The following is a 27207-nucleotide window of genomic DNA, read 5'->3' as shown; positions in this document are numbered from 1 at the left end:
TGCGTTGTCACTTAGTTCAAACAGTAGTTTTGAGAAACCCAACACATAGTCAAGTGAAATCAGAGTTAACTCACTCATTAATGGTCCATCCATACCATGAAACTCTTAATAATGTCTTTCAGACACATAACGTTGCCCTCTCTTGAAATAATAGTACCCCTCCTATCCCTCCCTGTAGGATGTATAACGCCTTCACCATGTGCACAGAGGAGATAGCAGAGTGTCTGCTGATCCCCTGGCCCAACAGGATGGTGGAGAATGTGTTTGTAAACATCCACTCCAGGTTCTTCCGGGACTGCCCAAACGAGGCACTGAGCGACCCCCCGCCCAGCATCGTGTTTGCCTTGGTAATGACCCCCATCTGCCTCATCCCCATCATGGTGGTCCTGGTGGTGCTCAAGACCAAGAACGGAGATGGCAGCTCCTGATAGGACGTCCTGGATCAGTCCTCATCCCCCTGCCTCACCTCCATGTTCAGACTCACTCTCTCCATCCCCCAAGTATTCAAGACTGGGGCCATTGACACAACTATTTTACAGGGAACTGCTTATCGTCTTCCACCCGCTGATGGCTTAGCTCTGTGGAGTCCTATCAAAACAATCTCAAAGCCCAACCACTTTACACGTGACCTTTTTGGATGCACCGATACAGAATGAGTAGTACCACATCGGCATCGGCATCGTCCAAGGATACAGGGGTTCAAGAAAGGGTCCGTCGGTGTTGTGTAGAGTGTCAGGTCAGCATCCTCTGGGTTGCTTCTTGAAAACTCATCTTCTCCACATTCCTCGATGCTCCTCTAACGAAAAGTGGCGACAGCCATGTAAACGTTTCGCCTCCCTACACGCCCTAGGAAAGTATTTAAGATAGTAGGGTTTATGGACTTATGTCATTCTTGACAATCCATTCCATTCCATGACCATCTCCATCCTGTCCCAGATGTGAACCCCGACAGTGACTATGCTAAAATGGTTACATGTTTTACAATATTTTAATTGTTTATATATGTACAGTGGGGCAAAAAAGTATTTGGTCAGTCACCAATTGTGCAAGTTCTCCCACTTAAAAAGATGAGAGAGGCCTGTAATTTTCATCATAGGTACACTTCAACTATGACAGACAAAATTAGAAAAAAAATCCAGAAAATCACACTGTAGGATTTTTAATGAATTTATTTGCAAATTATGGTGGAAAATAAGTATTTGGTCACCTACAAACAAGCAAGATTTCTGGCTCTCACAGACCTGTAACTTCTTATTTAAGAGGCTCCTCTGTCCTCCACTCGTTACCTGTATTAATGGCACCTGTTTGAACTTGTTATCAGTATAAAAGACACCTGTCCACAACCTCAAACAGTCACACTCCAAACTCCACTATGGCCAAGACCAAAGAGCTGTCAAAGGACACCAGAAACAAAATTGTAGACCTGCACCAGGCTGGGAAGACTGAATCTGCAATAGGTAAGCAGCTTGGTTTGAAGAAATCAACTGTGGGAGCAATTATTAGGAAATGGAAGACATACAAGACCACTGATAATCTCCCTCGATCTGGGGCTCCCTGCAAGATCTCACCCCGTGGGGTCAAAATGATCACAAGAACGGTGAGCAAAAATCCCAGAACCACACAGGGGGGACCTAGTGAATGACCTGCAGAGTGCTGGGACCAAAGTAACAAAGCCTACCATCAGTAACACACTACGCCGCCAGGGACTCAAATCCTGCAGTGCCAGATGTGTCCCCCTGCTTAAGCCAGTACATGTCCAGGCCCGTCTGAAGTTTGCTAGAGAGCATTTGGATGATCCAGAAGAAGATTGGGAGAATGGCATATGGTCAGATGAAACCAAAATATAACTTTTTGGTAAAAACTCAACTCGTCGTGTTTGGAGGACAAAGAATGCTGAGTTGCATCCAAAGAACACCATACACAACTACTGTGAGGCATGGGGGTGGAAACATCATGCTTTGGGGCTGTTTTTCTGCAAAGGCACCAGGACGAATGAATGGGGCCATGTATCGTGAGATCGTGAGATTTTGAGTGAAAACCTCCTTCCATCAGCAAGGGCATTGAAGATAAAACGTGGCTGGGTCTTTCAGCATGACAATAATCCCAAACACACCGCCCGGGCAACGAAGGAGTGGCTTCGTAAGAAGCATTTCAAGGTCCTGTAGTGGCCTAGCCAGTCTCCAGATCTCAACCCCATAGAAAATCTTTGGAGGGAGTTGAAAGTCCGTGTTGCCCAGCAACAGCCCCAAAACATCACTGCTCTAGAGGAGATCTGCATGGAGGAATGGGCCAAAATACCAGCAACAGTGTGTGAAAACCTTGTGAAGACTTACAGAAAACGTTTGACCTCTGTCATTGCCAACAAAGGGTATATAACAAAGTATTGAGATAAACTTTTGTTATTGACCAAATACTTATTTGCCACCATAATTTGCAAATAAATTCATAAAAAATCCTACAATGTGATTTTCTGGATTTTTCCCCCTAATTTTGTCTGTCATAGTTGAAGTGTACCTATGATGAAAATTACAGGCCACTCTCATCTTTTTAAGTGGGAGAACTTGCACAATTGGTGGATGACTAAATACTTTTTTGCCCCACTGTACATATGTATATGTGTGTGTAATTGAAGAATGGCAAAAGTCAGGATATTCTTCAGCATTTGTGAAATTATTGTGGTTGGGGAGGATGACAGAAGCTGTAAAGCTTGTTAAGATGACGGAAAAGCGATTTTGTTAGTGGATTTCCTACCCTCTGGCTGGGAAAACGTGAGTCTTGGATTGCTGGACATTCCAATTGAGTTGATAACCAATGACAAAGACTTTCAGTTTGAGGAATTCCCACTCTCCAATTACTGTACACTCAGAAAAAAAGATGCTAACTAGAACCTAAAAGGGTTCTTTTGGCTGTCCTCGTAGAACCCATTGAAGAATCCTTTTTGGTTCCAGGTAGAAACTTTTTAATAGAACCCCTTTGGGTTCAAAGTAGAACCCTTTCCAGAGGGCTCTACATGGAACCCAAAAAGGGCTCTCCTATGGGGACAGCCGAAGAACCCTTTTGGAACCCTTTTTTCTAAGAGTGTCGTTATCCGTATAGGATCTCCATTATGTTTATTTCTGTATGTAACTACAGAACAAAATGTGATGTACCCTCTCACCGGGTAGCTTCCCTGTCCTTGAATGGGTTTTGTGTATATTAGAATTGTATGATGCTTCTGGAGAGTCCTCTTTTCCCCCCGAGTGTAGGGTTTAGAATGCAGTATGGGGCCATGATGAAGGGTTTTGACCAAGTATTAGTCTGTGAGGAAGGTTGGGGTCAGGAACTAAGCACAATGTGTGAGTAGCCTACGCGCAACATGTAGTCTATGAGATCTGTTTCCAGGAATTGTCTATTTCCCAGCATTAAGGGCCCAGCGCCTCAACCTCTCTCTCTCCCCCTCTTGAAAATGACGGTCCCCACTGTCGCCCATGATGAGCCAGTCAACGCTTGCCTGAGAGATGAATCAAGCACTAGATCAAAAGACTACAAATGTTTGGTCTTCCCCCCCGGCTCAGTGTAGCAATGAGGACTGACTGAAGACAGAAGGAAAAACTAATGTCTATCTTTCCCCTTTTATTATGCTGTCGTGAATGACACTGAAAGCACTGAATTGCATTCAGTTTCAGAAACAAAGAAATTTGTTGGCTTATGTATTGTATTTCTGCTCTTACTCTGGTCATAAGACGTACTGGACTTTGTACTGTCTGTGAGAGGGGTGTGGGTCTTAGTCAAAGCATAGCCTCTTCCCTCACACAATGTACTGTATATAATTATATTTTGCAATTAAATATGTTAAAGCCAAATGCTTAAATCGCTTGACTTTGTTTTGTAGGCTACGGAAAGTGATTGCAGAAATAGATATTGTATTTTTGTAAAGTTCGCAGAAGGTCCAAAGTGAATATCCTAACTGGATCTAATTGGTTTAAACCCCATGCCTTAATGGAATGCACAGCTGATAACGCAATGGATGATTCATCAAGTTTTTACTCGTTCAGACCCAGTGCAGAGATGGGTGTTATTGTGAATTCCAAATAGACCCTTTGCCCCTTCACCCTATAGGGCACTCTTGTAGATACAAAAATAATAAATACATAAGTATTTGCCCCGTCTTGTGACTGCATGGGTGGCATTTCCACCATTCTTTATTGCAGTCCTGCAAGAGTCCATTCAAGCTGTTTTACTCACAGAACATAGCTTGTGTGTTTCTGTGTGAGGTCTCCTCTCTAAGGACGAAGTGGCAGCAGCTGTGTAATCTATATCCTTATCTGTCATAGACAGGACTGTTGGGTGGATCTCTGTGTCTGTCTGGCTGTGTGGGGAGGGACATTGTGTTCGATGACCCTCTTCCTCTCTAGAAGTCAGGTCATCCTCACCCACTTCCAGTGTCACTCAGGTCCCAAAGGGTCAGAATCATAGAATTAGAATTTCTAGAATGGACATTCCCATGGTCAGAGGGCATACTGTATGTCCATTCTGTGAACTATATGTGTATGGTCATAGCACACCTTACCATGCAGGACCAGACAGTTAGAGCTGCCCATTTCTGCAAGGACCCAATATGCAGAGATCTCATAATACATGCATATATCTACATCAGCGGCTGGCCTCCCACCTCTCCTCCTTTTGCCTTTGCTAAGGTTTTTGCTCCAACACCAAACCATTGTGAAGTGTGTGGTTGTGTCAGTGGTTGTAGGGGTCATTAAAGAGACATGAGCTTCAGTAGGCGGATGATTGGAGAACGATTGTGCTCTACAAGCCACCCTCACAGCAGCTGTGAGAGAATACAGCAGAATAGGGCAAAAAAAGAGGTCCTTTGTCAGGTCATCTGATCCTCCACCTGCACCACCCGCATTCTCCTTCTCAGACTCCTCACTTGCCATTGTACCACACTTTAAATACCTTGGAAGCAGTGTTTAACAAGAGCAACCTGCACCAATGTTGCAGTCTACCAGGCAGTGTGTGTATCTACAGTCCTTTATGGATGTGAGACACGGACAGTCTTCAGTCGACACTTTAAAAAAAAACTGGAGTCCTTTCACATAAAATGCCTCCAACGCGTTTTGAAAGTGACCTGGCAGGACTGTGTTTCACACTTAGAAATCCTGCAAAGAAACAAAAGCAGGAGCATTGAGGCGTCCATCACACACCAGCAGCTTAGATAACTTGGCCATGCCATCCGGATGCTAGAGGACCGCCTTCCTGGAAATATGCAGTACAGACAGCTACAACTGGGCCGTCGCACCGGGCAGAAAAAGCAGTCTAAAGGATCCCTTGAAGACACTCACTAAAGAAGTGTGGGGTAAACTCTGCCTTCCTAAAGGCTGTTGCCACGGACCATTCCACATGGTGTTGGCTCTGAGGAAAAAAGGACTGAACAGGCCATTGTGTGCTCTGATTGTGGCAGACAGTGCATACCACATCAGATTATAGTCTTCAGCAAACCCACAAGCAGTAGTGGATTTCATCATCAAATGCGATGGACTACCTTAAGTGAGTAAGGAGTCATTTGTTAAGAGGCTTGCTTGGCTAGACTACTTGAAAAAAAGTGATTTCTTTCTTCTTGCAAAACATTGCCCTCTAGAGGTTAGTCTCTCAAATAACATTTCAAAGCTATTCCATCCAGACATTCAAAATTATTTTGATTAAATTGGCAAATTTCTTTTAAAAAAAAGAGTCATTTAAAGACTGAAACCCTTTGAAACGCAAATACACTTTGGGTCTGTGTTCAGTCCCTCATTCATTCGATTCAAGATTATTGCAAAATATTAGATACATTTTGATACATATACCAGGTATATCTAAATTCCTGGTTAGTATAGTTAACTATTATGTCATGAAACAAACAGGATTAATCTGAATCCCAAACTAATTTGATGCCAATAATGTAAGCAATTTGAGATAGTTCTCTGAGCACATCTTTCTTTCACAAAGTACTCAGTTCACTCTGACATAATAGGCCATCATGAGTGGAATCTCAGCGGCAGACCAACTTTAGTAACATCCTATACATTCTCACCTGTCCTCCAACAGACAGAAAAGTATTAAGTGCTGCCCATACTGCTGTCCCAGTTGCTCCTGCTGCTCCTACTCCAAACCTTCTCCCTGCTGCAACACGAGACACCCCAGCTGCCCATACTGCTGTCCCAGTTGCTCCTGCCCACTCCAAACTGCTGTCCCAGTTGCTGTCCCTGCTCCTGCTCCTACTCCAAACCTTCTCCCTGCTGCAACACGAGACACCCCAGCTGCCCATACTGCTGTCCCAGTTGCTCCTGCTGCTCCTACTCCAAACCTTCTCCCTGCTGCAACACGAGACACCCCAGCTGCCCATACTGCCCCCATCATGGATTCTGCCTCAAGCATAGGAGAGATCTTCTGGATGGCCGCTATCGTTGCACTTCCAGCAGCCCAGGCACCCAAATACATTTTACCAGCTCCATCATAGCGTTACAGATCAATCAGTAACAACACTCCAAAATATCCAATCCAAACAGCTGTTTGTTGTCAACACTCCAGTGAAGATGTCTTATATCATAACAGAGCTTGCCTTTATGGATTCTAGTGTCTCTGGGAGCAACTCATCTGCTAGAGGGAGTGAGGACAACACTTTCAAAAACCTTTTGTTTCTTTATTCTTCAAAACCACATAATCAAACCAACTGTACCCTTAACACAGTGCTCTTCATACAGAGATCTTATTGTGTATTTTTTGATCATATAACAGCAAAAACAAACACTTTATATGAGATTAATCTCCATGCATAAACAATAACAGTTATGTTAAAGGGCAATTCCTCCACTTTTCAACATCATGTTCATCATCTCCAGCACTGAACCAGTGTCTACATACACTACATGACCAAATGTATGTGGAAACCTGCTTGTCGAACATCTCAAAGGGGGGAAGGCTTTCCACTAGATGTTGGAACATTGCTGTGAGGACTTGCTTCCATTCAGCCACAAAAGCATTAGTGAGGTCGGGCACTGATGTTTGGTGATTAGGCCTGGCTCGCAGTCGGCGTTCCAATTCATCCCAAAGGTGTTCGATGGGGTTGAGGTCAGGGCTCTGTGCAGGCCAGTCAAGTTCTGAAATGGAGGGATTTCAGTTCTTCCACACTGATCTCGACAAACCATTTCTGGACCTCGCTTTGTGCACAGGGGCATTGTCATGCTGAAAAAGGAAAGGGCCTTCCCCAAACTGTCACAAAGTTGGAAGCACAGAATCATCTAGAATGTCATTGTATGCTTCACAGGAACTAAGAAGCCTAGCCCGAACCATGAAAAACAACCCCAGACCGTTATACCTCATCCACCAAACTTTACAGTTGGTGCTATGCATTCAGGCAGGTAGCGTTCTCCTGATATCCACAAAACCCCGATTTGTCCATCAGACTGCCAGATGGTGAAGCGTCATTCATCACTCCAGAGGACTTGTTTCCACTGCTCTAGTGGTTTATACCACTCCAGCCGACACTTTGCATTGCGCATGGTGATCTTAGCCATGTAAACCCATTTTATGTGCTGATGTTGCTTCCAGAGGCAGTTTGGAACTCGGCAGTGAGTGTTGCAACAGAGGACAGACAGCACTGTGGCCTACCACTTCGAGGTAAGCCGTTGGAAGCTTCATGAGGTGGTCACCTGGAATGCATTTCAATTAATAACAGGTGTGCCTTCTTAAAAGTTAATTTGTGGAATTTCTTTTCTTCTTTATGCATTTGAGCCAATCAGTTGTGTTGTGACAAGGTAGGGATGAAATAGAGAAGATAGCCCTATTTGGCTAAACACCAAGTCCATATTATGGCAAGAACAGCTCAGATAAACATAGAGAAACGACAGTCCATCATTACTTTAAGACATGAAGGTCAGTCAATCCGGAAAATTTCAACAACTGAAAGTTTCTTCAAGTGCAGTCTCAAAAACCATCAAGTGCTATGATGAAACTGGCTCTCATGAGGACCACCACAGAAAAGGAAGACCCACAGTTACCTATGCTGCAGAGGATATGTTCATTAGAATTAACTGCACCTCAGATTGCAGCCCAAATAAATGCTTCACAGAGTTCAAGTAACAGACACATCTCAACATTAACTGTTCAGAGGAGACTGTGTGAATCAGGCCTTCAAGGTCATATTACTGCAAAGAAACCACTACTAAAAAAAAAATATAAAAAAATCAAATCAAATTTTATTTGTCACATACACATGGTTAGCAGATGTTAATGCGAGTGTAGCGAAATGCTTGTGCTTCTAGTTCCGACAATGCAGTAATAACGAACAAGTAATCTAACTAACAATTCCAAAAAAAAAACTACTGTCTTATACACAGTGTAAGGGGATAAAGAATATGTACATAAGGATATATGAATGAGTGATGGTACAGAGCAGCATAGGCAAGATACAGTAGATGATATCGAGTACAGTATATACATATGAGATGAGTATGTAAACCAAGTGGCATAGTTAAAGTGGCTAGTGATACATGTATTACATAAGGATGCAGTCGATGATATAGAGTACAGTATCTACGTATGCATATGAGATGAATAATGTAGGGTAAGTAACATTATATAAGGTAGCATTGTTTAAAGTGGCTAGTGATATATTTACATAATTTCCCATCAATTCCCATTATTAAAGTGGCTGGAGTAGAGTCAGTGTCATTGACAGTGTGTTGGCAGTAGCCACTCAATGTTAGTGGTGGCTGTTTAACAGTCTGATGGCCTTGAGATAGAAGCTGTTTTTCAGTCTCTCGGTCCCAGCTTTGATGCACCTGTACTGACCTCGCCTTCTGGATGACAGCGGGGTGAACAGGCAGTGGCTCGGGTGGTTGATGTCCTTGATGATCTTTATGGCCTTCCTGTAGCATCGGGTGGTGTAGGTGTCCTGGAGGGCAGGTAGTTTGCCCCCGGTGATGCGTTGTGCAGACCTCACTACCCTCTGGAGAGCCTTACGGTTGAGGGCGGTGCAGTTGCCATACCAGGCGGTGATACAGCCCGCCAGGATGCTCTCGATTGTGCATCTGTAGAAGTTTGTCAGTGATTTTGGTGACAAGCCGAATTTCTTCAGCCTCCTGAGGTTGAAGAGGCGCTGCTGCGCCTTCCTCACGATGCTGTCTGTGTGAGTGGACCAATTCAGTTTGTCTGTGATGTGTATGCCGAGGAACTTAAAACTTGCTACCCTCTCCACTACTGTTCCATCGATGTGGATGGGGGGGTGTTCCCTCTGCTGTTTCCTGAAGTCCACAATCATCTCCTTAGTTTTGTTGACGTTGAGTGTGAGGTTATTTTCCTGACACCACACTCTGAGGGCCCTCACCTCCTCCCTGTAGGCCGTCTCGTCGTTGTTGGTAATCAAGCCTACCACTGTTGTGTCGTCCGCAAACTTGATGATTGAGTTGGAGGCGTGCATGGCCACGCAGTCGTAGGTGAACAGGGAGTACAGGAGAGGGCTCAGAACGCACCCTTGTGGGATCCCAGTGTTGAGGATCAGCGGGGAGGAGATGTTGTTGCCTACCCTCACCACCTGGGGGCAGCCCGTCAGGAAGTCCAGAACCCAGTTGCACAGGGTGGGGTCGAGACCCAGGGTCTCGAGCTTGATGACGAGCTTGGAGGGTACTATGGTGGGGGACAAAGATAAGAAGAAGAGACTTGCTTGGGCCATGAAACACAAGCAATCGACATTAGACTGGTGGAAATCTGTCCATTGGTCAGTTGATTCCAAATTTTAGGTTCCAACCGCTGTCTTTGTGAGACGCAGAGTAGGTGACCGGATGATCTCTGCATGTGTGGTTCCCACCGTGAAGCATGGAGTAGGAGGTGTGATGGTGTGGGGGTGCTTTGCTGGTGACACTGTATGTGATTTATTTAGAATTCAAGGCACACTTAACTAGCATGGTTACCACAGCATTCTGCAGCGATACACCATCCCATCTGGTTTGCACTTGGGACTATCATTTGTTTTTCAACAGGACAACGACCCAACACACCTCCAGGCTGTGTAAGGGCTATTTGACCAAGAAGGAGAGTGATGGAGTGCTGCATCAGATGACCTGGCATCCACAATCACCCAACCTCAACCCAATTGAGATGATTTTTGATGAGGTGGACCGCAGAGTGAAGGAAAAGCAGCCAACATGTGCTCAGTATATGTGGGAACTCCTTCAAAACCGTTGGAAAAGCATTCCAGGTGAAGCTGGTTGAGAGAATGCAAACCTGTCATCAAAGCAAAGGGTGGCTATTTTGAAGAACCTAAATAAAATATATTTCGATTTTTTTAACACTTTTTTGGTTACTACATGATTCGTATCTGCTATTTCATAGTTTTTTGCTAATTTCCTTTTTGATCAGAAACAATATTTGATTTGATGTGCATTAAATTGTTTCGTGAAATATGCATAAAGGAGAGTAGTTGCACCTTTTAATAGTTGTTTTTCCTATTTTGATCATCATAATGTATTTGGATCATCATGATGTGTCTGTAATGAAGATCTATTGATTACATCGGATGTAGACTAACACATTCTTTTTCTCAACTTGACTCAAGAGGTATGATTGTTTATTGCAGGCAGTCGCGTTCTTTTGATCATGTATTATCATTATAGTTTTGATGAATGTATTTGCTGTTTTGAGACAACTATATTTTAAAAATGCATTTACTGTTATGCAAAATACCCCAGAGTTCCGTGCCTTGTGTACACTGTTTTGAAGATCGACAACATTGTTCAAATAATGTTGTGAGACATCTCAACGTGCAGATTAAAGATTCAAGTCAAGTGATATAGAAGAGACTTCTCCCGGCCACATCGTTTCCTAGATCTACTGCTAACATAGGCTGACACGTCGCTGGCGGCTGTTCTCGTCTCTTCTCCCTGCTTCTCTCCCTGGGAAAGGACCAGAGGGTTATGCTACAAAGCAGGATCAATAACTTAGCCAGCTGACTTTGATAAACAACCCAAAACAACAATAGATTTGATGTTTCATTTAAGAAAGCTCAACTCAGACATGTATGTTTGATTGTTGATTCAACTTGATTCAATTTGATTCAATCTGATTCAATCTCATCCATATGGTGTACACACCCCTCTGTGGACCCGTTCACTTACGTAACACCAGTCGTTTCTGACAAACACATGTACTTGGATTCATTTATGCTTTGGGTGGTTGGGTTGGGTTGGGGGATTTAAGAGGAGGAAAAGCCCATGCACAGAACAAAGACGGGATGGGCAGTGGTTTGTATTGATCTCCTGTCTATCTTGCTGTCAGAGGATCAGTCCCAGACAGAGAGCTGGCGTTCATCATTTAGCCAATGTGAGGATGAGAGAGCACAGTCTGAGGATATGGAAATACACAGCAACTATTCAATAGAACCTTTTCGCTTACATGCAGATCGTGTGTCAATGTTAAAGGTAATTCAGTAAATGGCCTACGCAAGCCACTAATTACTAAGTGTGAAATGTAGTGTATTGGTCTTGCAATAAGGGACGGCAGAGGAAAGGCAGAGAGAGAGAGACATGTTACTCATCCCCAATATGACAAGTTAGCACAACACATAGCAACCAAAGGGAAACAGATTGGTTTTTATTTCATAGCCCTTTTTTACATGGACTCTGGAAAACAAAGATACTCCCAGCAGGGTCAGAGTGTATGTTTGATGATAGATTAGATAGATAGATAGAGAGAGAGATAGAGATAGAGAGAGATAGAGAGAGAGAGTGTGTGAGAGTGAGACCCTGTGATCGTGAACATGAAAATACTGAGATGGCTCAAGGCAGACCCCAGGCAGCACATTCCACATGCCCATTAATAACAGTGTTTCACAGAGAGACCACAACCCCGCTTGCAGTGCATCTCCCACCAGAGACCATGCTTCTTGCACTCTCTGATGTCATTATGGTCACGTTCTCCATTCGCAGCCGCAGCTTCTCTAGCATTGGAGTCAGGCTAAGCTCAGGAGCCTCCATGGGGAGCTTCAACTCTTCATGCTCTGATATGGGCATGTCCATGATTTCCGGGAGGTCTGGAAGTGTGTACACAGGGACCAGAGGTAAGGGGATTCGCATCTCCTCCACTACAGCCTCCTCCTCTGCTGGTGGGGGCTGATTCACCTCCATGGGTGGGGGCTTTGGCTCTTGAGGTGATGGAGGGATGATCTTCGGTGGCTTTTCCATGGATGGTGGGGCTGGAGGAGGCAGAGAAGCACCTGGATACATACCTGGAGAGGGTTGCCACCCTGGATGAGGCCAACACCAAGCCGGAGCTGCAGTTCAGGGAGCAGGGGCTCAGCCACGTCAAGGTCGACACCAGGGACATCAGCACCCATCAAGTGCCCATTGACGAGTTCCACTCCAAGGTATGTTTCTTGTAGGTTTAATATGATGGCTCAAACATGCATGAATTAAGATGGAGAAAACTCACAAATACTGATAGATTTTGTTGTGTTACTGTACATGGCATGAATATAATTTGTGAGTGCTGGTTGCCTTTATTCCTTCAACTCCCAGGTTACAGCAGCAGCTGCCAGCCAAGAGTTTTACAATACAAGATTAACAAGAGTATCTGCAATTAGTTTCTGCATTTACTGAGCACTGATGCATTCATTACATATTGTGACCTATGCAAAATAACATTGGTGTCATGCAAAACTATTTAATGATGAAATGGAAAGGTGTCTACAGTGGCGTGAGATAATACAACCTGAAACCTGATACTTTTCTCTGTGTGAAGTTCTTTGCAACAAGCACTGTAGTGGCAGAATTGGCCCTACCGGTGGATAACACCTAACTGGCTTCAGAATCCAGTGAGTCTAACATATAAGCTATTAGTTACCGTTTTTACTCAAGATTGATCTGAATATTTCAGGAATGAATAAAACAATATTATTTCATAGCATTACAATTGCTGAAATGTCAGATATCATATTATATATTGATAGTATAATTTCATCAACTGGAGTCCAAACTAAGTGTGAACCACAGGGTTTGAGAGTGAGTCTGGCCTGCCCCAGTCTGTGGAGGCTGACATCGTGGGGGCTGAAGAGGATGCTGGGGGAGATGTCCCTGGCCAGGAGCGACCTGGAGATGCAGCTGGAGAACGTGAAGGAGGGGGTAGTTTACCTCAAGGAGAGCCATAAGAAGGTGGGTCTCATAGTACAGTAGGGTAGCCTGGTCCCAGATCTGTCTGTGTTGTCTTGCCAACTCCTATGCTGAGACAGGTAATGGCGGACTGAACGTAGTTATGTAGAGCACCTCAAGATAAAAACGTAATATTAAATATCGGCAAGTTAGACTAAATATTAGCACTACACAATCTGGTGGGTGTAACGGTTCTCTTTTGGTGAAGGAGAGTCGGACCAAAATGCGGCGTGTAGATTTCGATCCATGTTTAATCAACAAACGTAAAACACGAATCAATACAAAAACTACGAAAACTACAAAACAATAAACGTAACGAAAACAGCCCTATCTGGTGAAAACACAGAGACAGGAACAATCACCCACAAACACACAGTGAAACCCAGGCTACCTAAATATGGTTCCCAATCAGAGACAATGACTAACACCTGCCTCTGATTGAGAACCATATCAGGCCAGACATAGAAATAGACAAACTAGACATGAAACATAGAATGCCCACTCAGCTCATACCCTGACCAACCAAAACATAGAAATATACAAAGTAAACTATGGTCAGGGTGTGACAGTGGGTGATAACCTTCAATCTGGATAATAACACAAAACAAATCTTAAGACTAGAGAAATTTGTCGACAAAATATTATGAAAACAAGCAACACCCAAACATTGCGGAGGGTAAGACGGGAACCAATTTCAAAACGAAAACGTGACTCTTCTACAGACAAAGATGATTTCATATTTTCACCACCGGCAATGGTAAAAGTCTAAACCGATCTGTTAAAATCAATAAATGACAAACTGGGTATACTTGAATTAGTCAGTAAGGATATAAAAGAGTTGAAGTCAAGCCTCGAGATGAGTGATGAAAAAGCTGCGACATTAGAGAAGGAAACACACAAGCTAAAAGGGACAGTCAATAAGACTGAAACCGAAGTGAATGAAATTAAAAAGGAGAACATCGTTCTGAAGAAGCCTTACTTGACATAAAGACTAGATCCATGCGAGAGAAGCTGGTACTTACTGGTATCCAAGAGAAAGAAGGAGAAGTTCCTGAATCTGTAGTTAGAGAGTTCCTCCTTACAGTGCTTCAGATTCCACGCTAAGCTATCGACAAAATCCAACTCGAACCTGTACACAAAGCCCCCTAAAGGGACAGAGAGGGCAAAGATGAAATAATGGTTAAAGCCTGGGTAAAAGACTTGCTGGGACCAAAATTGGCATGAATGATCAGTTCCCAAAGGAAATTGCAGAACGGTGTAAAGTTCTGTATCCAATTTTCAAGGAAAATAGATTAAAAGGAAAACGAGTAGCTCTCGTCGTTGATAAACTATATATTGATAACCAGTTATCCAGAGACACAAAGACTACTCCATGGTTATTTAAAAAAGTACAAAGTTCTTATAGACGAGTAAAATAATGAAACACAATTCTCGCCCGGTTATGGATTGTAACAATACAATAAAACATATAGCTTTTCTATATATCTTCAAACATAACTAATTGGAACAGACAAGCACTAATTCAACATGGTGAAGATATACACTCAGTAAACATAAGGCACAGTATGTGTGGATGGTGTGGTGTGTGTTTATTTATTTTTGTTATGTTTGGGAAAGTATGGCGTTGAGTGAGAAATGAAATGGTTGCATATCCCAGAACCAATGTATTGCTGTGAGCGGGGGTGTGAGAGAGCTTTCAATGTTGTTCAGATGATGGATATACTTTTTATAATCAATTATACGTCATATTTATTGTCCTATCGTGGTGGAACTGTTTTAAAATAAATTATACATTTAATTTATTTGTTGTCCTATCATGGGGAACTACATTTTTAAATAAATGATATATCTAATGTATTTATTTATGATCCTATATTGATGGAACGGTCCACAACCCTATACCCTAGACACCCACCTGAATGACCCAGATACTAAGGAGAAGTCCCTGACTGTTTTATGGGCATGCTGTAAGTGGCCTGTATGCAGCCAAAATGCGGTCAGAGACCTAGAGCAGCACTGCCCCCTCAAGATTCTGAGCCTGCTTGGCAGGGTTGGTCCTGCAAAGCCAAAGCCCCCTAAAGGGAGAGCATACTATACAAGGAAATTCTCAAAGCTGCTAATGAGAACCTTGATGACCTTGTACTTAGCCGGTGGGGATTCCGGTGGGGTGCCCCCACCCAGGCAGTGGCAGTGCTGGCAACACTAGCTGCAGTAACCCATGGGGAGGGGGTCACACTCGGACATTCAGAGAGGGGATATATTATTGTGACACTGGTGGCACAAAATCAAAAGTCTGACTGCATGGAGATGCTTGGGCATATGGTCAATACTGGGGACTATGTTGTGGGTGTTTCAGGGAAAAGGTGTATATTTGACCTCCATCATCTAGGACGTGACAATGGTTCATAAAATCTTTCAATTTCTTCCCATTTTTTGCACAGTCTTGCAGGCCTTCTCATGCAGCTGCAACAGTAAGTGCGTTTAGAAATCAAGGCCTTTCTTAAGTTGGGCTCTGGGATGGTGCTACTGTTGAGAATGTGAGCCTATGGTTGTGTGGGGGGAAAGGGTTGAGTGTGTATGAGTGTGTGGGTGTATGTGCATATCCCACAACTGTTGTGAAGGAGTAAAATATGTTAGGGACAATAGAGGATGATTCACAACAACTGTTTGCTAATATAATAATTGCTTGTTATAATGTAATTTTGGTAATGGCGTGACTGGTGAGAGGTAAATCCTTTTCATAAATTGCCTACATTACTACAAATATTAATAGCTAATTATGGAAAATAAGAAACAGGATAATTAAAAAAAAATATTTAAAAAAAATATATATATATATATTTGGATGGCTATATATAATACAAATCGAGGTGAGGGAGATGGAAATGCATTTGGCAGTTGATCTACTACTGTTCTGTAAATGGCACTGTGTGCTCTTTTCAAAGGATGGATCACCAGTCTTTTCTAGGCTAATGGGATACGGGGGGTCGGGGGTGGTCTGCCGGGCATTGGGATGACAAACCAACTCGGGGGGAGGAGGGATTTTAGAGGGTGGAATAGTGTGGACCAATTGGAGATTTACTTAGTAGCAATGCAAATATCATGGTACAGCTATATAGACACTAAATCAACATGTTACTTTTTAATGGTACGTTTACAAACATAGATTTTGATAAATAGAATTGAAAGTTGTGTCTCATTATGGTAAGTGGTGAAATAAGTATAGCCAGTTACAATTGTAATGGCCTAGCAGATAATAAGAAAAGACGATCAGTATTTACCTGGTTAAAAGAGAATGAATATAATATCTATTGTTTACAGGAAACCCATTCAACAATTTTAGATTAAGTTTTGTGGAAAAAGGACTGGGGGATGAAATATATTTCTCCCATGGGCAAAGAAATTCAAAAGGGGTCATTTTGATCCAAATGTGCAAATTGTCCAAACAGATCATCAAGGTAGATGGATTATTTGAAATATGTTATTGGACAATAAACAGATATGCCTTATTAACCTATATGGTCCAAATAATGATGATCCAAGCTTCTTTGAAAATATATATAAGAATTGATCAACTCTACAAGCAACATTAGACTCTTTTATTATGGTGGGAGATTTTAGTACGGTTTTAAATACCTCTATGGACCGGAAAGGGAATCACACTACAAACCATCACCCTCAGGCACTTAAGGAAATCCTGAATGTCAAGGATATGTTGGAATTAGGACTAGGATTAGAACTAGGACAGAAGAATGTATAACTGACTTCTTCAAACATAACATAGGTACAGCAGATCCCCTTATTGTATGGGACACTTTTTTTTGCCTTTAGAGGCCATGCAATTCAGTACTCATCTATAAAACAAAAGCAATTTAGATCAAAAGAGTCCATTTAACAAAGGAAATTGAAGGACTAACAGATTTTGCTGTGAGGAGGCAGAGTCATTAGATCATTTATTTTGGTATTGTCCACATGTAGCACATGTAGTTGATGTTGTTGTTGTTTCCTAGTAGACCATGTCGTTCCGTGCCCCGATGAGTGGTCAGGTGCAGGTGGAGGTGGACGCGGCCCCAGCCCAGAACTTGAACACTGTCATCACTGAGACCAGAGAGCAGTACCAGGGCTTGAACACTGTCATCACTGAGATCAGAGAGCAGAACCAGGGCTTGAACACTGTCATCACTGAGATCAGAGAGCAGTACCAGGGCTTGAACACTGTCATCACTGAGATCAGAGAGCAGTACCAGGGCTTGAACACTGTCATCACTGAGATCAGAGAGCAGTACCAGGGCTTGAACACTGTCATCACTGAGATCAGAGAGCAGAAACCAGGGCTTGAACACTGTCATCACTGAGATCAGAGAGCAGAAACCAGGGCTTGAACACTGTCATCACTGAGATCAGAGAGCAGAACCAGGGCTTGAACACTGTCATCACTGAGATCAGAGAGCAGAACCAGGGCTTGAACACTGTCATCACTGAGGTCAGAGAGCAGAAACCAGGGCTTGAACACTGTCATCACTGAGATCAGAGAGCAGTACCAGGGCATGGCGTCAAAGAGCCGTAGAGAGACCGAGGCCTGGTTCAAGAACAAGGCAAGGGGACAAACACACAGACATAGAGTACGTCCCAAATTGCACCCTACTACTTTTAACCAGGGCCCATAGAGCTCTGGTAAAAAGTAGTGCACTATGTAGGGAATAGGGTGCGACGTAGCCATAGTGCGATTTGCGACGTAGCCATAGTGTATGACTACAGGGACCTGAATGCACAACATTTCAATATCATTATTTATATTCAAGAAATAACAGAATTGATGCTCAATAATAAATACTTATGTGGCTTTTTTATTATGATGTTTTCATGTCACATATTTGATAGATGTCTTATGAAACGTTTGTTCATGAGTTAACGATTTTGACCTGTGTGTGTTTGGTTCCCTCAGGCTGAAGAGGTGCAGCAGGAGGTGAGCTCCAGTACTGAGGTCCTGTAGAACACCAGTGTAGAGCTAAAGAGCGGCCAGTCCACCGCCAGAGACCTGGAGCTGCAGTGTCCCCACTCCGTGGTAAAGTGGCACTCCCAACACAACCGATGGAGAGGTCCATGGTAAGGTGGCACGGCAGACTCAGAACTTCTTGGATGGAAGCACGTTAGTTTCTCATTTACCTGTCACATTATAAGACTCTCAGCTCGGACCCTATGATTTACTATTACAACATGCATCATGTTGCTCAGAACAAATAGGCCTAAAGAGTTTCAAAACAAGCCACAAATGATTTTTACAGTGCCAAGGATCACTTCAGCTAAAGACATCACAACTCTTGCCCCTTGCTTTTCTGCTGTAGGGATTGAACATACATCTACATCTGGAAAATAAATGCAAAATGACCTCCAGAAAAAACAAGTGTCCAAGTCAGACCTAACCAAGAAGGAATGAGGAATCAGAGTTCAGCTCAGTTCTCACTGTGTGTCTGTGGCCCTGCCCTTGTAGAAGACTCTATGGAGGGGAACCTTGTGGAGATGGAAGCTTGCTACGGAGCTATGATGATTAGCCTACAGGCGTCAGTGACAGGTCTGGAGAGCCGGCTGACCCAGATCATGGCAGACACAGAGCGCAGCTCCCAGTAGTACCAGGCCCGGCTGGACATCAAGACCGCAGGCTTCTGAAGGGAGGAGACATTGGGTGAGCTGACCTCTCAACTCTAACCCCTTGACTCTCAGTATGACATCAGTCCTCCTCCTCTCTGATGAAGGCTGTCTGGAGGATATTGTGTCCTTTCAAATCTGTTATCATGAGATTTTGTTTCATTGTGCTGACATTTGGGATTTTTAAAAACTTTCTCCTCCTCTTTTCTCCTTGTTTTTGTTCAATGGCAGCTAACTGTCAAGTTAGATGTACCTCTATATATTGTGCCCAGTATTAGTTAGATAAATGCTCCCTAATGTTCTGTTGTAGTGCATTGTGAGTCATTACCTGGGACAGCCTCTAGGTGGCAGTCTTTGAATGCAGATAAAGATGGCTCTCAGCACTTTAATAATAAATAAATAAATTGGTAACGTTAGTTCAGACCATGGAATGTTTTAGCAGATGAAGGTGCATTATTATCTTGCCAGTATTGTGTTTAACACCAGAGACAGGAGAATGTTCAGCTCTAATCAACTGATTCTCCTCAAATCAACGTGTAAAAGTACAGGAAATCAGCAGGGACTTTAGCTGACTACCAAATGACTCCTGTGACACTGGCTTATGTGTATGTTGTTGTGCTTTGGCTGTTTTTGAGAAAATATACTAAATGCTAAGCTTACTATTGTATGAGTCTATACACACACACACACACACACACACACACACACACACACACACACACACACACACACACACACACACACACACACGAACAGACTCACAAATGTAGTCACGCACGCCCGCCCGCCCGCCCGCCCGCCCGTCCCCTCACAATCACATACAACACAATACATGAAAGCATGCATAAGTATATGCAGGTGTATGAGTGAATACATGTGGGAGACTGAAAGAGGGAGAATGTGAAAGGAGTGAGGGAGTTTATCCTCTTTCAAAGATGTAACAGACAAAAAGCCCTGCTTTGCACTGCCGAGTGGCCCCATCTGTTATAGGCGGCAGTGCCTGTCGCTGTTTCAATGCACCACTCAACAAAGCTTCTGAGATTGAGCCTAAATAGAGCTAGTTTATGCTTCTATATTATGTAAATGCTACAGCGGGAGGAGAAACCTTTGATCAGGGCCTCTTTGTGGCGGTAAACAGTTAACGTCGCTAAAGCAGAATGAATCTACCGGGGGGGTTATTTGCTGTTAGAAACGCAATAACATCTGGCTGGGATGTGATTTAAGAGCTTCTGCACCGTTCTCTCCTAGCAGTACCCTCATTTTCACAAGGTTAATGATTGCATCCCTCCAATCGTAGCAGTACTATTAGCATAATAAGTGTGAACTCTATGTGTGTAAGTCACTCCCATTGTGGGGCTGGTGCAGTATTGTTGATGGTCTGATAGCTTTTCAAGAAATACCCATGCCTCTGCCTATAGGGCTCGGGAATTAGAATTAAACTGTAAGTAGAAGTGATTAATGGTTTTTTCTCTGTGTTGGTATTTAGTGAATGATAGCTGTTAGGGGGAAGAGACTTCCTTTTCACTGGCTGTCATCTCCTCCGTCAGGCCCTCGAAACAGTCGGCAGGCCTACTGTTCCTCTGAAGAGCCTTTCAAATGCTCCATTTGCTTTCAATAGAGGTTTAATATTGACATGGTTGTGCTTCTCAAGGGTTACTATAATGCAAACCGTGCATTACGCCTTGAATGTGATGGAATAGGGTGTGCCAGGCATGGCCATTGACTCACTGCAACTCTGTGAGTCACTCATCTTGCTACAGATACACTATAATTTAGCTGATCACAGGTACCCTCTACAGACTAGGCCCTGTCTAAGCCGGGGGGTGGGCTACCCCATATGGAATTGTTTTAAGAAGGTCACACCAAGGATAGTTGCCTGTTTGAACAAAAAAATGTTTTTAAATATATACAAAATTATTTGATGGAAAATGTCATATTGCCTTACATACTGCACATAACCAGTGGTGTAAAGTAAAAAATGCTTAGAAGTACTACTTAAGTCGTTTTTTGGGGTATTTGTACTTTACTATTTATATTTTTGGCAACTTTTCCTTTTACTTCACTACATTCTTAAAGTAAATAATATACTTTTTACTCCATATATTTTACCTGACACCAAAAAGTACTCGTTACATTTAGACAGGAAAAAAATTCTGTGGCTTAACCAACAATGCTCGTAACAATTTGATTCATATTTACAGATGGAATACAAGTTCCTTATTAAGGCACATGAAAGTTCACATGTTCCAGAAGGCATTTCTGCTGAAAAACACATTTTGATTTTACAAAATGTTTTAAGTTCAAACGGTGAATTCGTGACTTGTGACTTGCCTAGTTTCCTGAATCTCCTGAATCGGGTCACAGATGGTCCAATTCACACCCTTATCAAGAGAACATCCCAGGTCATCCCTACTGCCTCTGATCTGGCGGACTCACTAAACACAAATGCTTTGTTTGTAAATGATGTCTGAGTGTTGGAGTGCGCCCCTGGCTATCCGTCAATAAATAAACAAGAAGATTGACCCGTCTGGTTTGCTTAAAATAAGGAATTTGAAATGATTTATACTTTTACTTTCGGTACTTAGTACATTTTAGCAATTCCATTTACTTTTGATACTTAAATATATTTAAAACCAAATACTTTTAGACTTTTACTCAAGTAGTATTTTACTGGGTGACTTTCACTTTTACTTGAGTCATTTCCTATTAGCGTATCTTTACTTTTACTCAAGTATGACAATTGAGTACTTTTTCCACCACTGCACATCACCTGCATGGTATGCAATGCATAATGTTATTCAGAAGTTGAAGACTTCATATCAGTATTAGCTATCCATTAAAGGCCAGTATCATCATTTTCCTTCAGGGCCAGTGTTGCATAATATTTCCAGGCTCAATCAATAGAGAGAAACTCATCAAACACAAATAGCTTTAGCAAAACAACAACATTTATTCCATAGACTAGCATTGCCATAAATAGATACAGACAAAGACAGCTCCTGGCCATGTGTTGTTAAGTAAGCTATGCACCCTCGTCCTCTGGTGAGTCATTGTTTGATTTACATTTCTAGAGAAGATGCCAGTTGAAAGAGGATGCTACTGAGAGATGAACAGAACAGTGATCTCTACAGAAAAAAGCAGATATCGCTTCTGCCTGGATTCATAAGCAAACTAAACTGTGATCTTAAGCAGATTTACTGAAAGGTGATGTCTTGAAATTCAGACATGTCAGCAACAAAACATACAAACAGTAGCAGTACGGCAGGATAGTAATATCTAATGGTGGAGGGATTGGTTACTGAGGTTCAACACAGCAGAGGTCTACTGTAGTGCTGGTGGAGAGGGTGGAGGCTGGAGGTTCCCCTTAGTGGGCCTGCTGGCTGGGAGTGAACAGCTTGTCCCATACCTCCACCTTCATGATGGCCCTGCCCATGGGGGACATGGTGGCCTTGATGTCCAGGTAGTTCCCTTCATAGCTGATCCCTGAGCCATTGGCTTCTTCTCTTATGAAACCTTTCTGGTCCTTTTCGTTGTACATCTCTTTATACAGTGACGCATCACAGGCTCGGCCCTTGTTGAAGATGCCCACGGCGAACCAGTTCTTGTAGACGTTGTAGTCCCAGGGCACACCGAACATGAGGGCCACCGTCTCGATGTAGTCGTTCCGGGACCTCTCAAAGAGGTCATAGGTCAGAACGCCATAGCTGCCCGTTGCCTTGGCGCTTGATTTGCTGAATGTGCAGACCTCGATCTTTAGGGGTCGCACTGTGGGTTGGGGAGGGTTGTAGGTTTCCCCACTCTCCAGGAATACCCTAGTGAGGACACACGCACAACGTTACGCTTTCAACATTTCCTTGCATGTACAGCGTGACAATAACAATAGTTTGGTAAGGTGTGCACTCACTTTGGGTTTATGAGACAGTAGTTGTTTGTGAGATTGGTGATCTCAATGGTGACATTCCTCTTGCTGCTCAGGTTAGCGACCACGGCCTCGGCTGACTCTGCCATTTTGGAGTGGTTCTGATATGTACCTCTTTATTTCTATAATACAGAGACCAGCAGGGTTAAGCTTTTCAGTTGGACTGCTGTGCAGAAATACATTTGTGGTTGACCCTCTGGAATGCCAAGAGGATCTGTATTCATATCTGATCCAATTCTGTCCAAAAACGTACTGTAGAATACAGTTACTGTAAGTGTCCCTCTGAAACCCTTCACTCTTTGTTACGACATGCCTTGCTCAGTGTCAAGAGTTTTTTTTTCTCAGAATCAAATACAGTAGAGAACAGTCTTCACTTTTCAACAGCAATTTCTTCTCCTCTGTTGGCCGTTTGACTGATGACACACGACACGCACAGGCAGTAAACAGCCAGTTTAGAATGGGAGAAAAGCCTGAGAGCTGTGTGTAATAAGGAAGATTTCAAGGCAGTTCTCAACAATAACAGAGCGGCTGCTCACTCTGCTCGGGCTCATTGGGAAGCCTGGCCTTTTAATTACATTACTAAGGAAAGGTGCAATAGCCAGTTTAGAGAGGGGAATCCTAGAGAAAATCATCTCCACTTTCATTTGCAGGGAAAAGGTTGCAAATCAAATGGATGTCCGACATGTAAATTGCACGAACAGATTCACATATGCCCAATAATGAATCTATAAATTGTCATCATACCAATGGTTACCGGTGGGAGAACCAAATGGAAATAAGATTTGTGTTAAAAATAGATTATGGAAAGTGTTCAAATGTAGGTGGAATACTGTCACCCTTTCAATTACTATATAACCTCTAGTTCTACTTATTCCAGTAGTACTCATAGTGGCCATGAAAAGGAGTAATGTCTTACCTGTAAAAGTAATAGGAGTAATATCTTACCTGTAAAAGTAATAGGAGTAATATCTTACCTGTAAAAGTAATAGGAGTAATATCTTACCTGTAAAAGTAATATGAGTAATATCTTACCTGTAAAAGTAATATGAGTAATATCTTACCTGTAAAAGACTTCTCTCAGCGTGTTCTCTCAGCTCCAGAGTTTAGTTGAGTAAAAACGCACCTGAAAGGAGGGACCTTTTTTTTCAACCCCCCCCCCTCTGTTGCAATGGTATTGTGCAACAGAGGCACTGAATAAGCTGAACAAGTAAATTCATGCACCCCTGAAGCTACGGTCATCTCTTATATGGTGCAGTTCTACAGGACATTGGACAAGGCAGGAGACCAAGAACCATATAAATCCTGACAGGATAATGATAAATTCTGAGCCAATAGTCACTGAATCACATGGGATTATTGTATTATGGCTAATATAACGTCTCTTTATGATTCATTAAAAACTGACAGTTCTAGGAAACGGAATTCAGTGTACAATCATTTATTCTTAATGGTAAATATTAATGATACGTGAAACTGTTCAGTAGATCAGGTGTGTAAGTGCATGTTAAAGGTTATCACTAAAACATCTTACACCAATTCATTGTTCAATGTTTTATTAAAACAAACATGTACAGGAGCAGGAAAAGAAGAATCAAGTATTGTGAACAATTAGACAGTAATATCTTCCAGTTGATAAATATTTATTAATTGGATAATATTAACCACCTAAGTTGGGTGATAATTATATTTAGTACGTGATTATGCATAAATATAAACTCTTTCCCTGCTGTGAATTGGTAAAATGGCTCAGCTACCAGCTTGTCTACCCTTATTTGTGCCCCAATTTATCATAGAGCTCCACCTTAATGATGGACTTCCCAACATTGGACATGGTGGCCCTCAGGTCTACGTGTTGGGCCTTGTACTCTACCCCTGACCCACTGGCCTCTGATCGGACAAACTTGCTGAAGTCCTTCTCCTTGTACATGTGGTTGTACAGTTGCTTGTCGCAGGCGCGTGCCACCTCGAAGACGCCCACCCCCAGCCAGTTCTTGTAGAAGTTGTAGTCGTAGGGCACGGAGAACATGATGGCCATGCGTTCTGAGCACACGCGGCTCTGCATGTGGAAAAGGTCGTAGGTCAGGACCCCCACGGCGCCCGTGGCTGTGTCGTCATCCTTGGTGAAGGAGCACACCTCTGTCTTGGTGGTGCGGACGGTGGGCTGGGGTGGGTGGTAGCAGAAACCACTGGACATATACACCCTGGGGGGTTAGTAATGGGAATGGGGGGTCATTAAAGTTCAAATGAATTATCTGAACATTCATGTTGCTGATCAAATGCAAAACCTTACAACTGGACTTAAAGTTATGTGACTGTACACTTTTTCACTGTCCCTCTACTTTTAGTCATTTCACTGTTCCTTTCTTTCCGTCCAGCCACTCTGTGCTGATGGATGGAGTGTGAGTGCTGCTATGGATTCGTAAGCAACACAGAGTGAGCCAGCACACGGTGTGCAATGAGCCACATTGTGTCACTTCATGATGGATAGGTGGATGTACTCAAAGCCACGTTACACATGAAAACCACCCATCCAAGAGAAGCCTGTCATAAAATATATTTACTCTGAGAAATTCCACCGAAAAGTAACAGACAAATAACAATCTGGGGATGGACAGCTGGTTTGTTATTTGGCTAATTCATTTCTTTTCCATAGTGGTGTACTGTATGTAATGTAAGGAGATTAGAGTATTGAACGCCAACATACTTGGGGTTGATGAGACAGTAACCGGTGGTGACATTGGTGAGCTCTATAGTACAGTTCCTGTTGGTGGTTAGAGTGGCTGAAACGGCCTCTGCGTTCTCTGGCATCTTGGCTGGTCTGAGCGAGTTAGAGGGGGAAAAAGCTGTATAGTGGTATTTAGATGTGTGGAAACAGAGTACGTCTGGAGTGTAAAGATAATGACAGCTGAAGACATAATATTTCTCTCATGAGAGTAGCTTTGCCAACACAATCAAAATAACATTCATTAAAAATCTCTTTAATCTTCCCTTTCAAACTCGAACCTCAGAACGGTTTGCAGGCAGATGCATGTTTCTAAAAGTCTAGGCAAGGTAGCAAACAAACCATTCTGATCCCAATGCACCGCTTGCTAAATATTGTAGCAGGCAGAAGATGTGAATTATGATGAAGACAATGTAAAGATATTCACCTTCTAAGTTCAGAAAACTCCAGTTGTGTCAGGCAGAGTAGAGTAGATTCGTGTTTCCCCAGACTGGTGGAGGAGAGGAGGAATTGGCTGAAGTCACACCTACTCCGATTACACTTTTGCGTGTTCGTGCACAAACACAGGTGTGGCACGGCACACAGAAAATGAGGCATCATTTTGAACGAGAGCAGACGAGAAAATAACGAAGAACAGGAAATACTGCATTCCAATGTAATAGTTTGGACTTTTCCTGTATTTGCCGGTGTTCTACTGACTACTGCTAGTTATTTTACATCCAATACTAAGGGAGAAGATATTTTAGATTTGAGAAAAAGTGTAAGGGATTTGTGCCAATGAGACTGTTGTAACAAATGCTATCCATACAGCCAGCACTACAACACTCATAGCACATTCCGCAGTACTGTGTTTTGTGCTCTGACATGATGAGGGAGAACAAATTGAAAACATTGCAGGTCTGGGTAAGATGTGGGTTCTGCATCTGTACATGTGCATGCACTGACCTGCAACAGATTCCTCACAGCCTGGTACCACCCTATCACAGCAATGCATTGTGACACAGCCTTTGACACACCCCAGCTTCACAAACCTCTCCCTCACTCACACTTGTCAATGGAAAAAGTAACACACCCTTTTTTTCATGTAAAAACCGAGCGGGGCAATAATTACTCAGCATCGACTGAGAAACCCCAGTGGATACTGGATGTCCAAAACGTCTGCTGGTTATTGGTGGCTGGGAATGACAACTGAAGGAACAAGAGCTACAAATGTGTGCATTGGAAACCCATGTAATTATCTAAGGTTGCATGCATCCCAAATGGCAACCTGTTCCCTATATAGTGAACTACTTGTGACCAGATCCCTATGGGCCCTGGTCAAAAGTAGGGCACTATAAATGGAATAAGGTGCCATTTGGGACACACTAAATGCTGTGAGATGTGCTGGTGTAATTGGACCGTTGCTTACTGCTGTAATAGTGCTGCCAGATTTCAGACTTCACCAGATGGCGCCAAACATGCACTTACAGTTTGAATGGGCAGCCTTATGGACACATGGAACTTTCTTTACCAAGGTCGCAATGCTTTCAGAAATGCACCGCTGCTTCTGTGTTGTAATTGGACAATAAACCACATCCCCTTTGACCTTTCAATATCAGAAATGAACATTTATCCCTGCACAGATTTTATACAGTCTTTATACAGTATACAGTGACAATTTCCTCTGAATTTCAAGTTTTGGTCAATAACACTAACTGTGAATCACAGGAGGTTGGTGGCACCTTAATTGGGGAGGATGGGCTCGTGGTAAACGGCTG

General features: G+C 42.9%; 3 protein-coding genes across 5 annotated transcripts in view; 1 reads left to right on the top strand and 2 right to left on the bottom strand.

Annotated features, from left to right (window-relative positions):
* LOC112226002 (receptor activity-modifying protein 1) overlaps window positions 1-1070 on the top strand; it is a 12423-nt gene extending 11353 nt beyond the window's left edge. For both annotated transcript variants that reach the window (XM_042307494.1, XM_042307495.1), the window contains one exon: window positions 179-1070. In XM_042307494.1, coding sequence (XP_042163428.1) covers window positions 179-428 — 250 coding nt within the window. In that variant the 3' untranslated portion in view covers window positions 429-1070. The remainder of the gene's footprint in view (window positions 1-178) is intronic.
* Window positions 1071-21735: 20665 nt separating this feature from the next.
* Window positions 21736-23887, bottom strand: LOC112225836 (DELTA-stichotoxin-Hcr4a-like). The gene is made up of 3 exons (XM_024389938.2): window positions 23790-23887; window positions 22714-22850; window positions 21736-22621 (listed from the first exon to the last, which is right to left on the bottom strand). Exons 2-3 carry the CDS (start codon window positions 22815-22817, stop codon window positions 22174-22176), a joined length of 552 nt encoding a protein of 183 aa, XP_024245706.1. The 5' UTR covers window positions 22818-22850; window positions 23790-23887; the 3' UTR covers window positions 21736-22173.
* Window positions 23888-24264: 377 nt separating this feature from the next.
* Window positions 24265-26065, bottom strand: LOC112225835 (bryoporin). 2 transcript variants are annotated; one of them, XM_024389936.1, is made up of 3 exons: window positions 25878-26065; window positions 25433-25546; window positions 24265-24929 (listed from the first exon to the last, which is right to left on the bottom strand). In XM_024389936.1, exons 1-3 carry the CDS (start codon window positions 26048-26050, stop codon window positions 24497-24499), a joined length of 720 nt encoding a protein of 239 aa, XP_024245704.1. In that variant the 5' UTR covers window positions 26051-26065; the 3' UTR covers window positions 24265-24496. The 2 variants fall into 2 exon arrangements, with proteins under 2 accessions (XP_024245704.1, XP_024245705.1); XM_024389937.2 differs by having other exon boundaries at window positions 25433-25571; window positions 25878-26005.
* Window positions 26066-27207: the final 1142 nt, after the last annotated feature.

This window comes from Oncorhynchus tshawytscha, linkage group LG27 (assembly GCF_018296145.1).
Source record: "Oncorhynchus tshawytscha isolate Ot180627B linkage group LG27, Otsh_v2.0, whole genome shotgun sequence".
Taxonomy (NCBI): Eukaryota; Metazoa; Chordata; class Actinopteri; order Salmoniformes; family Salmonidae; genus Oncorhynchus; species Oncorhynchus tshawytscha.
This window is presented reverse-complemented; position numbering and strand designations above follow the sequence as displayed.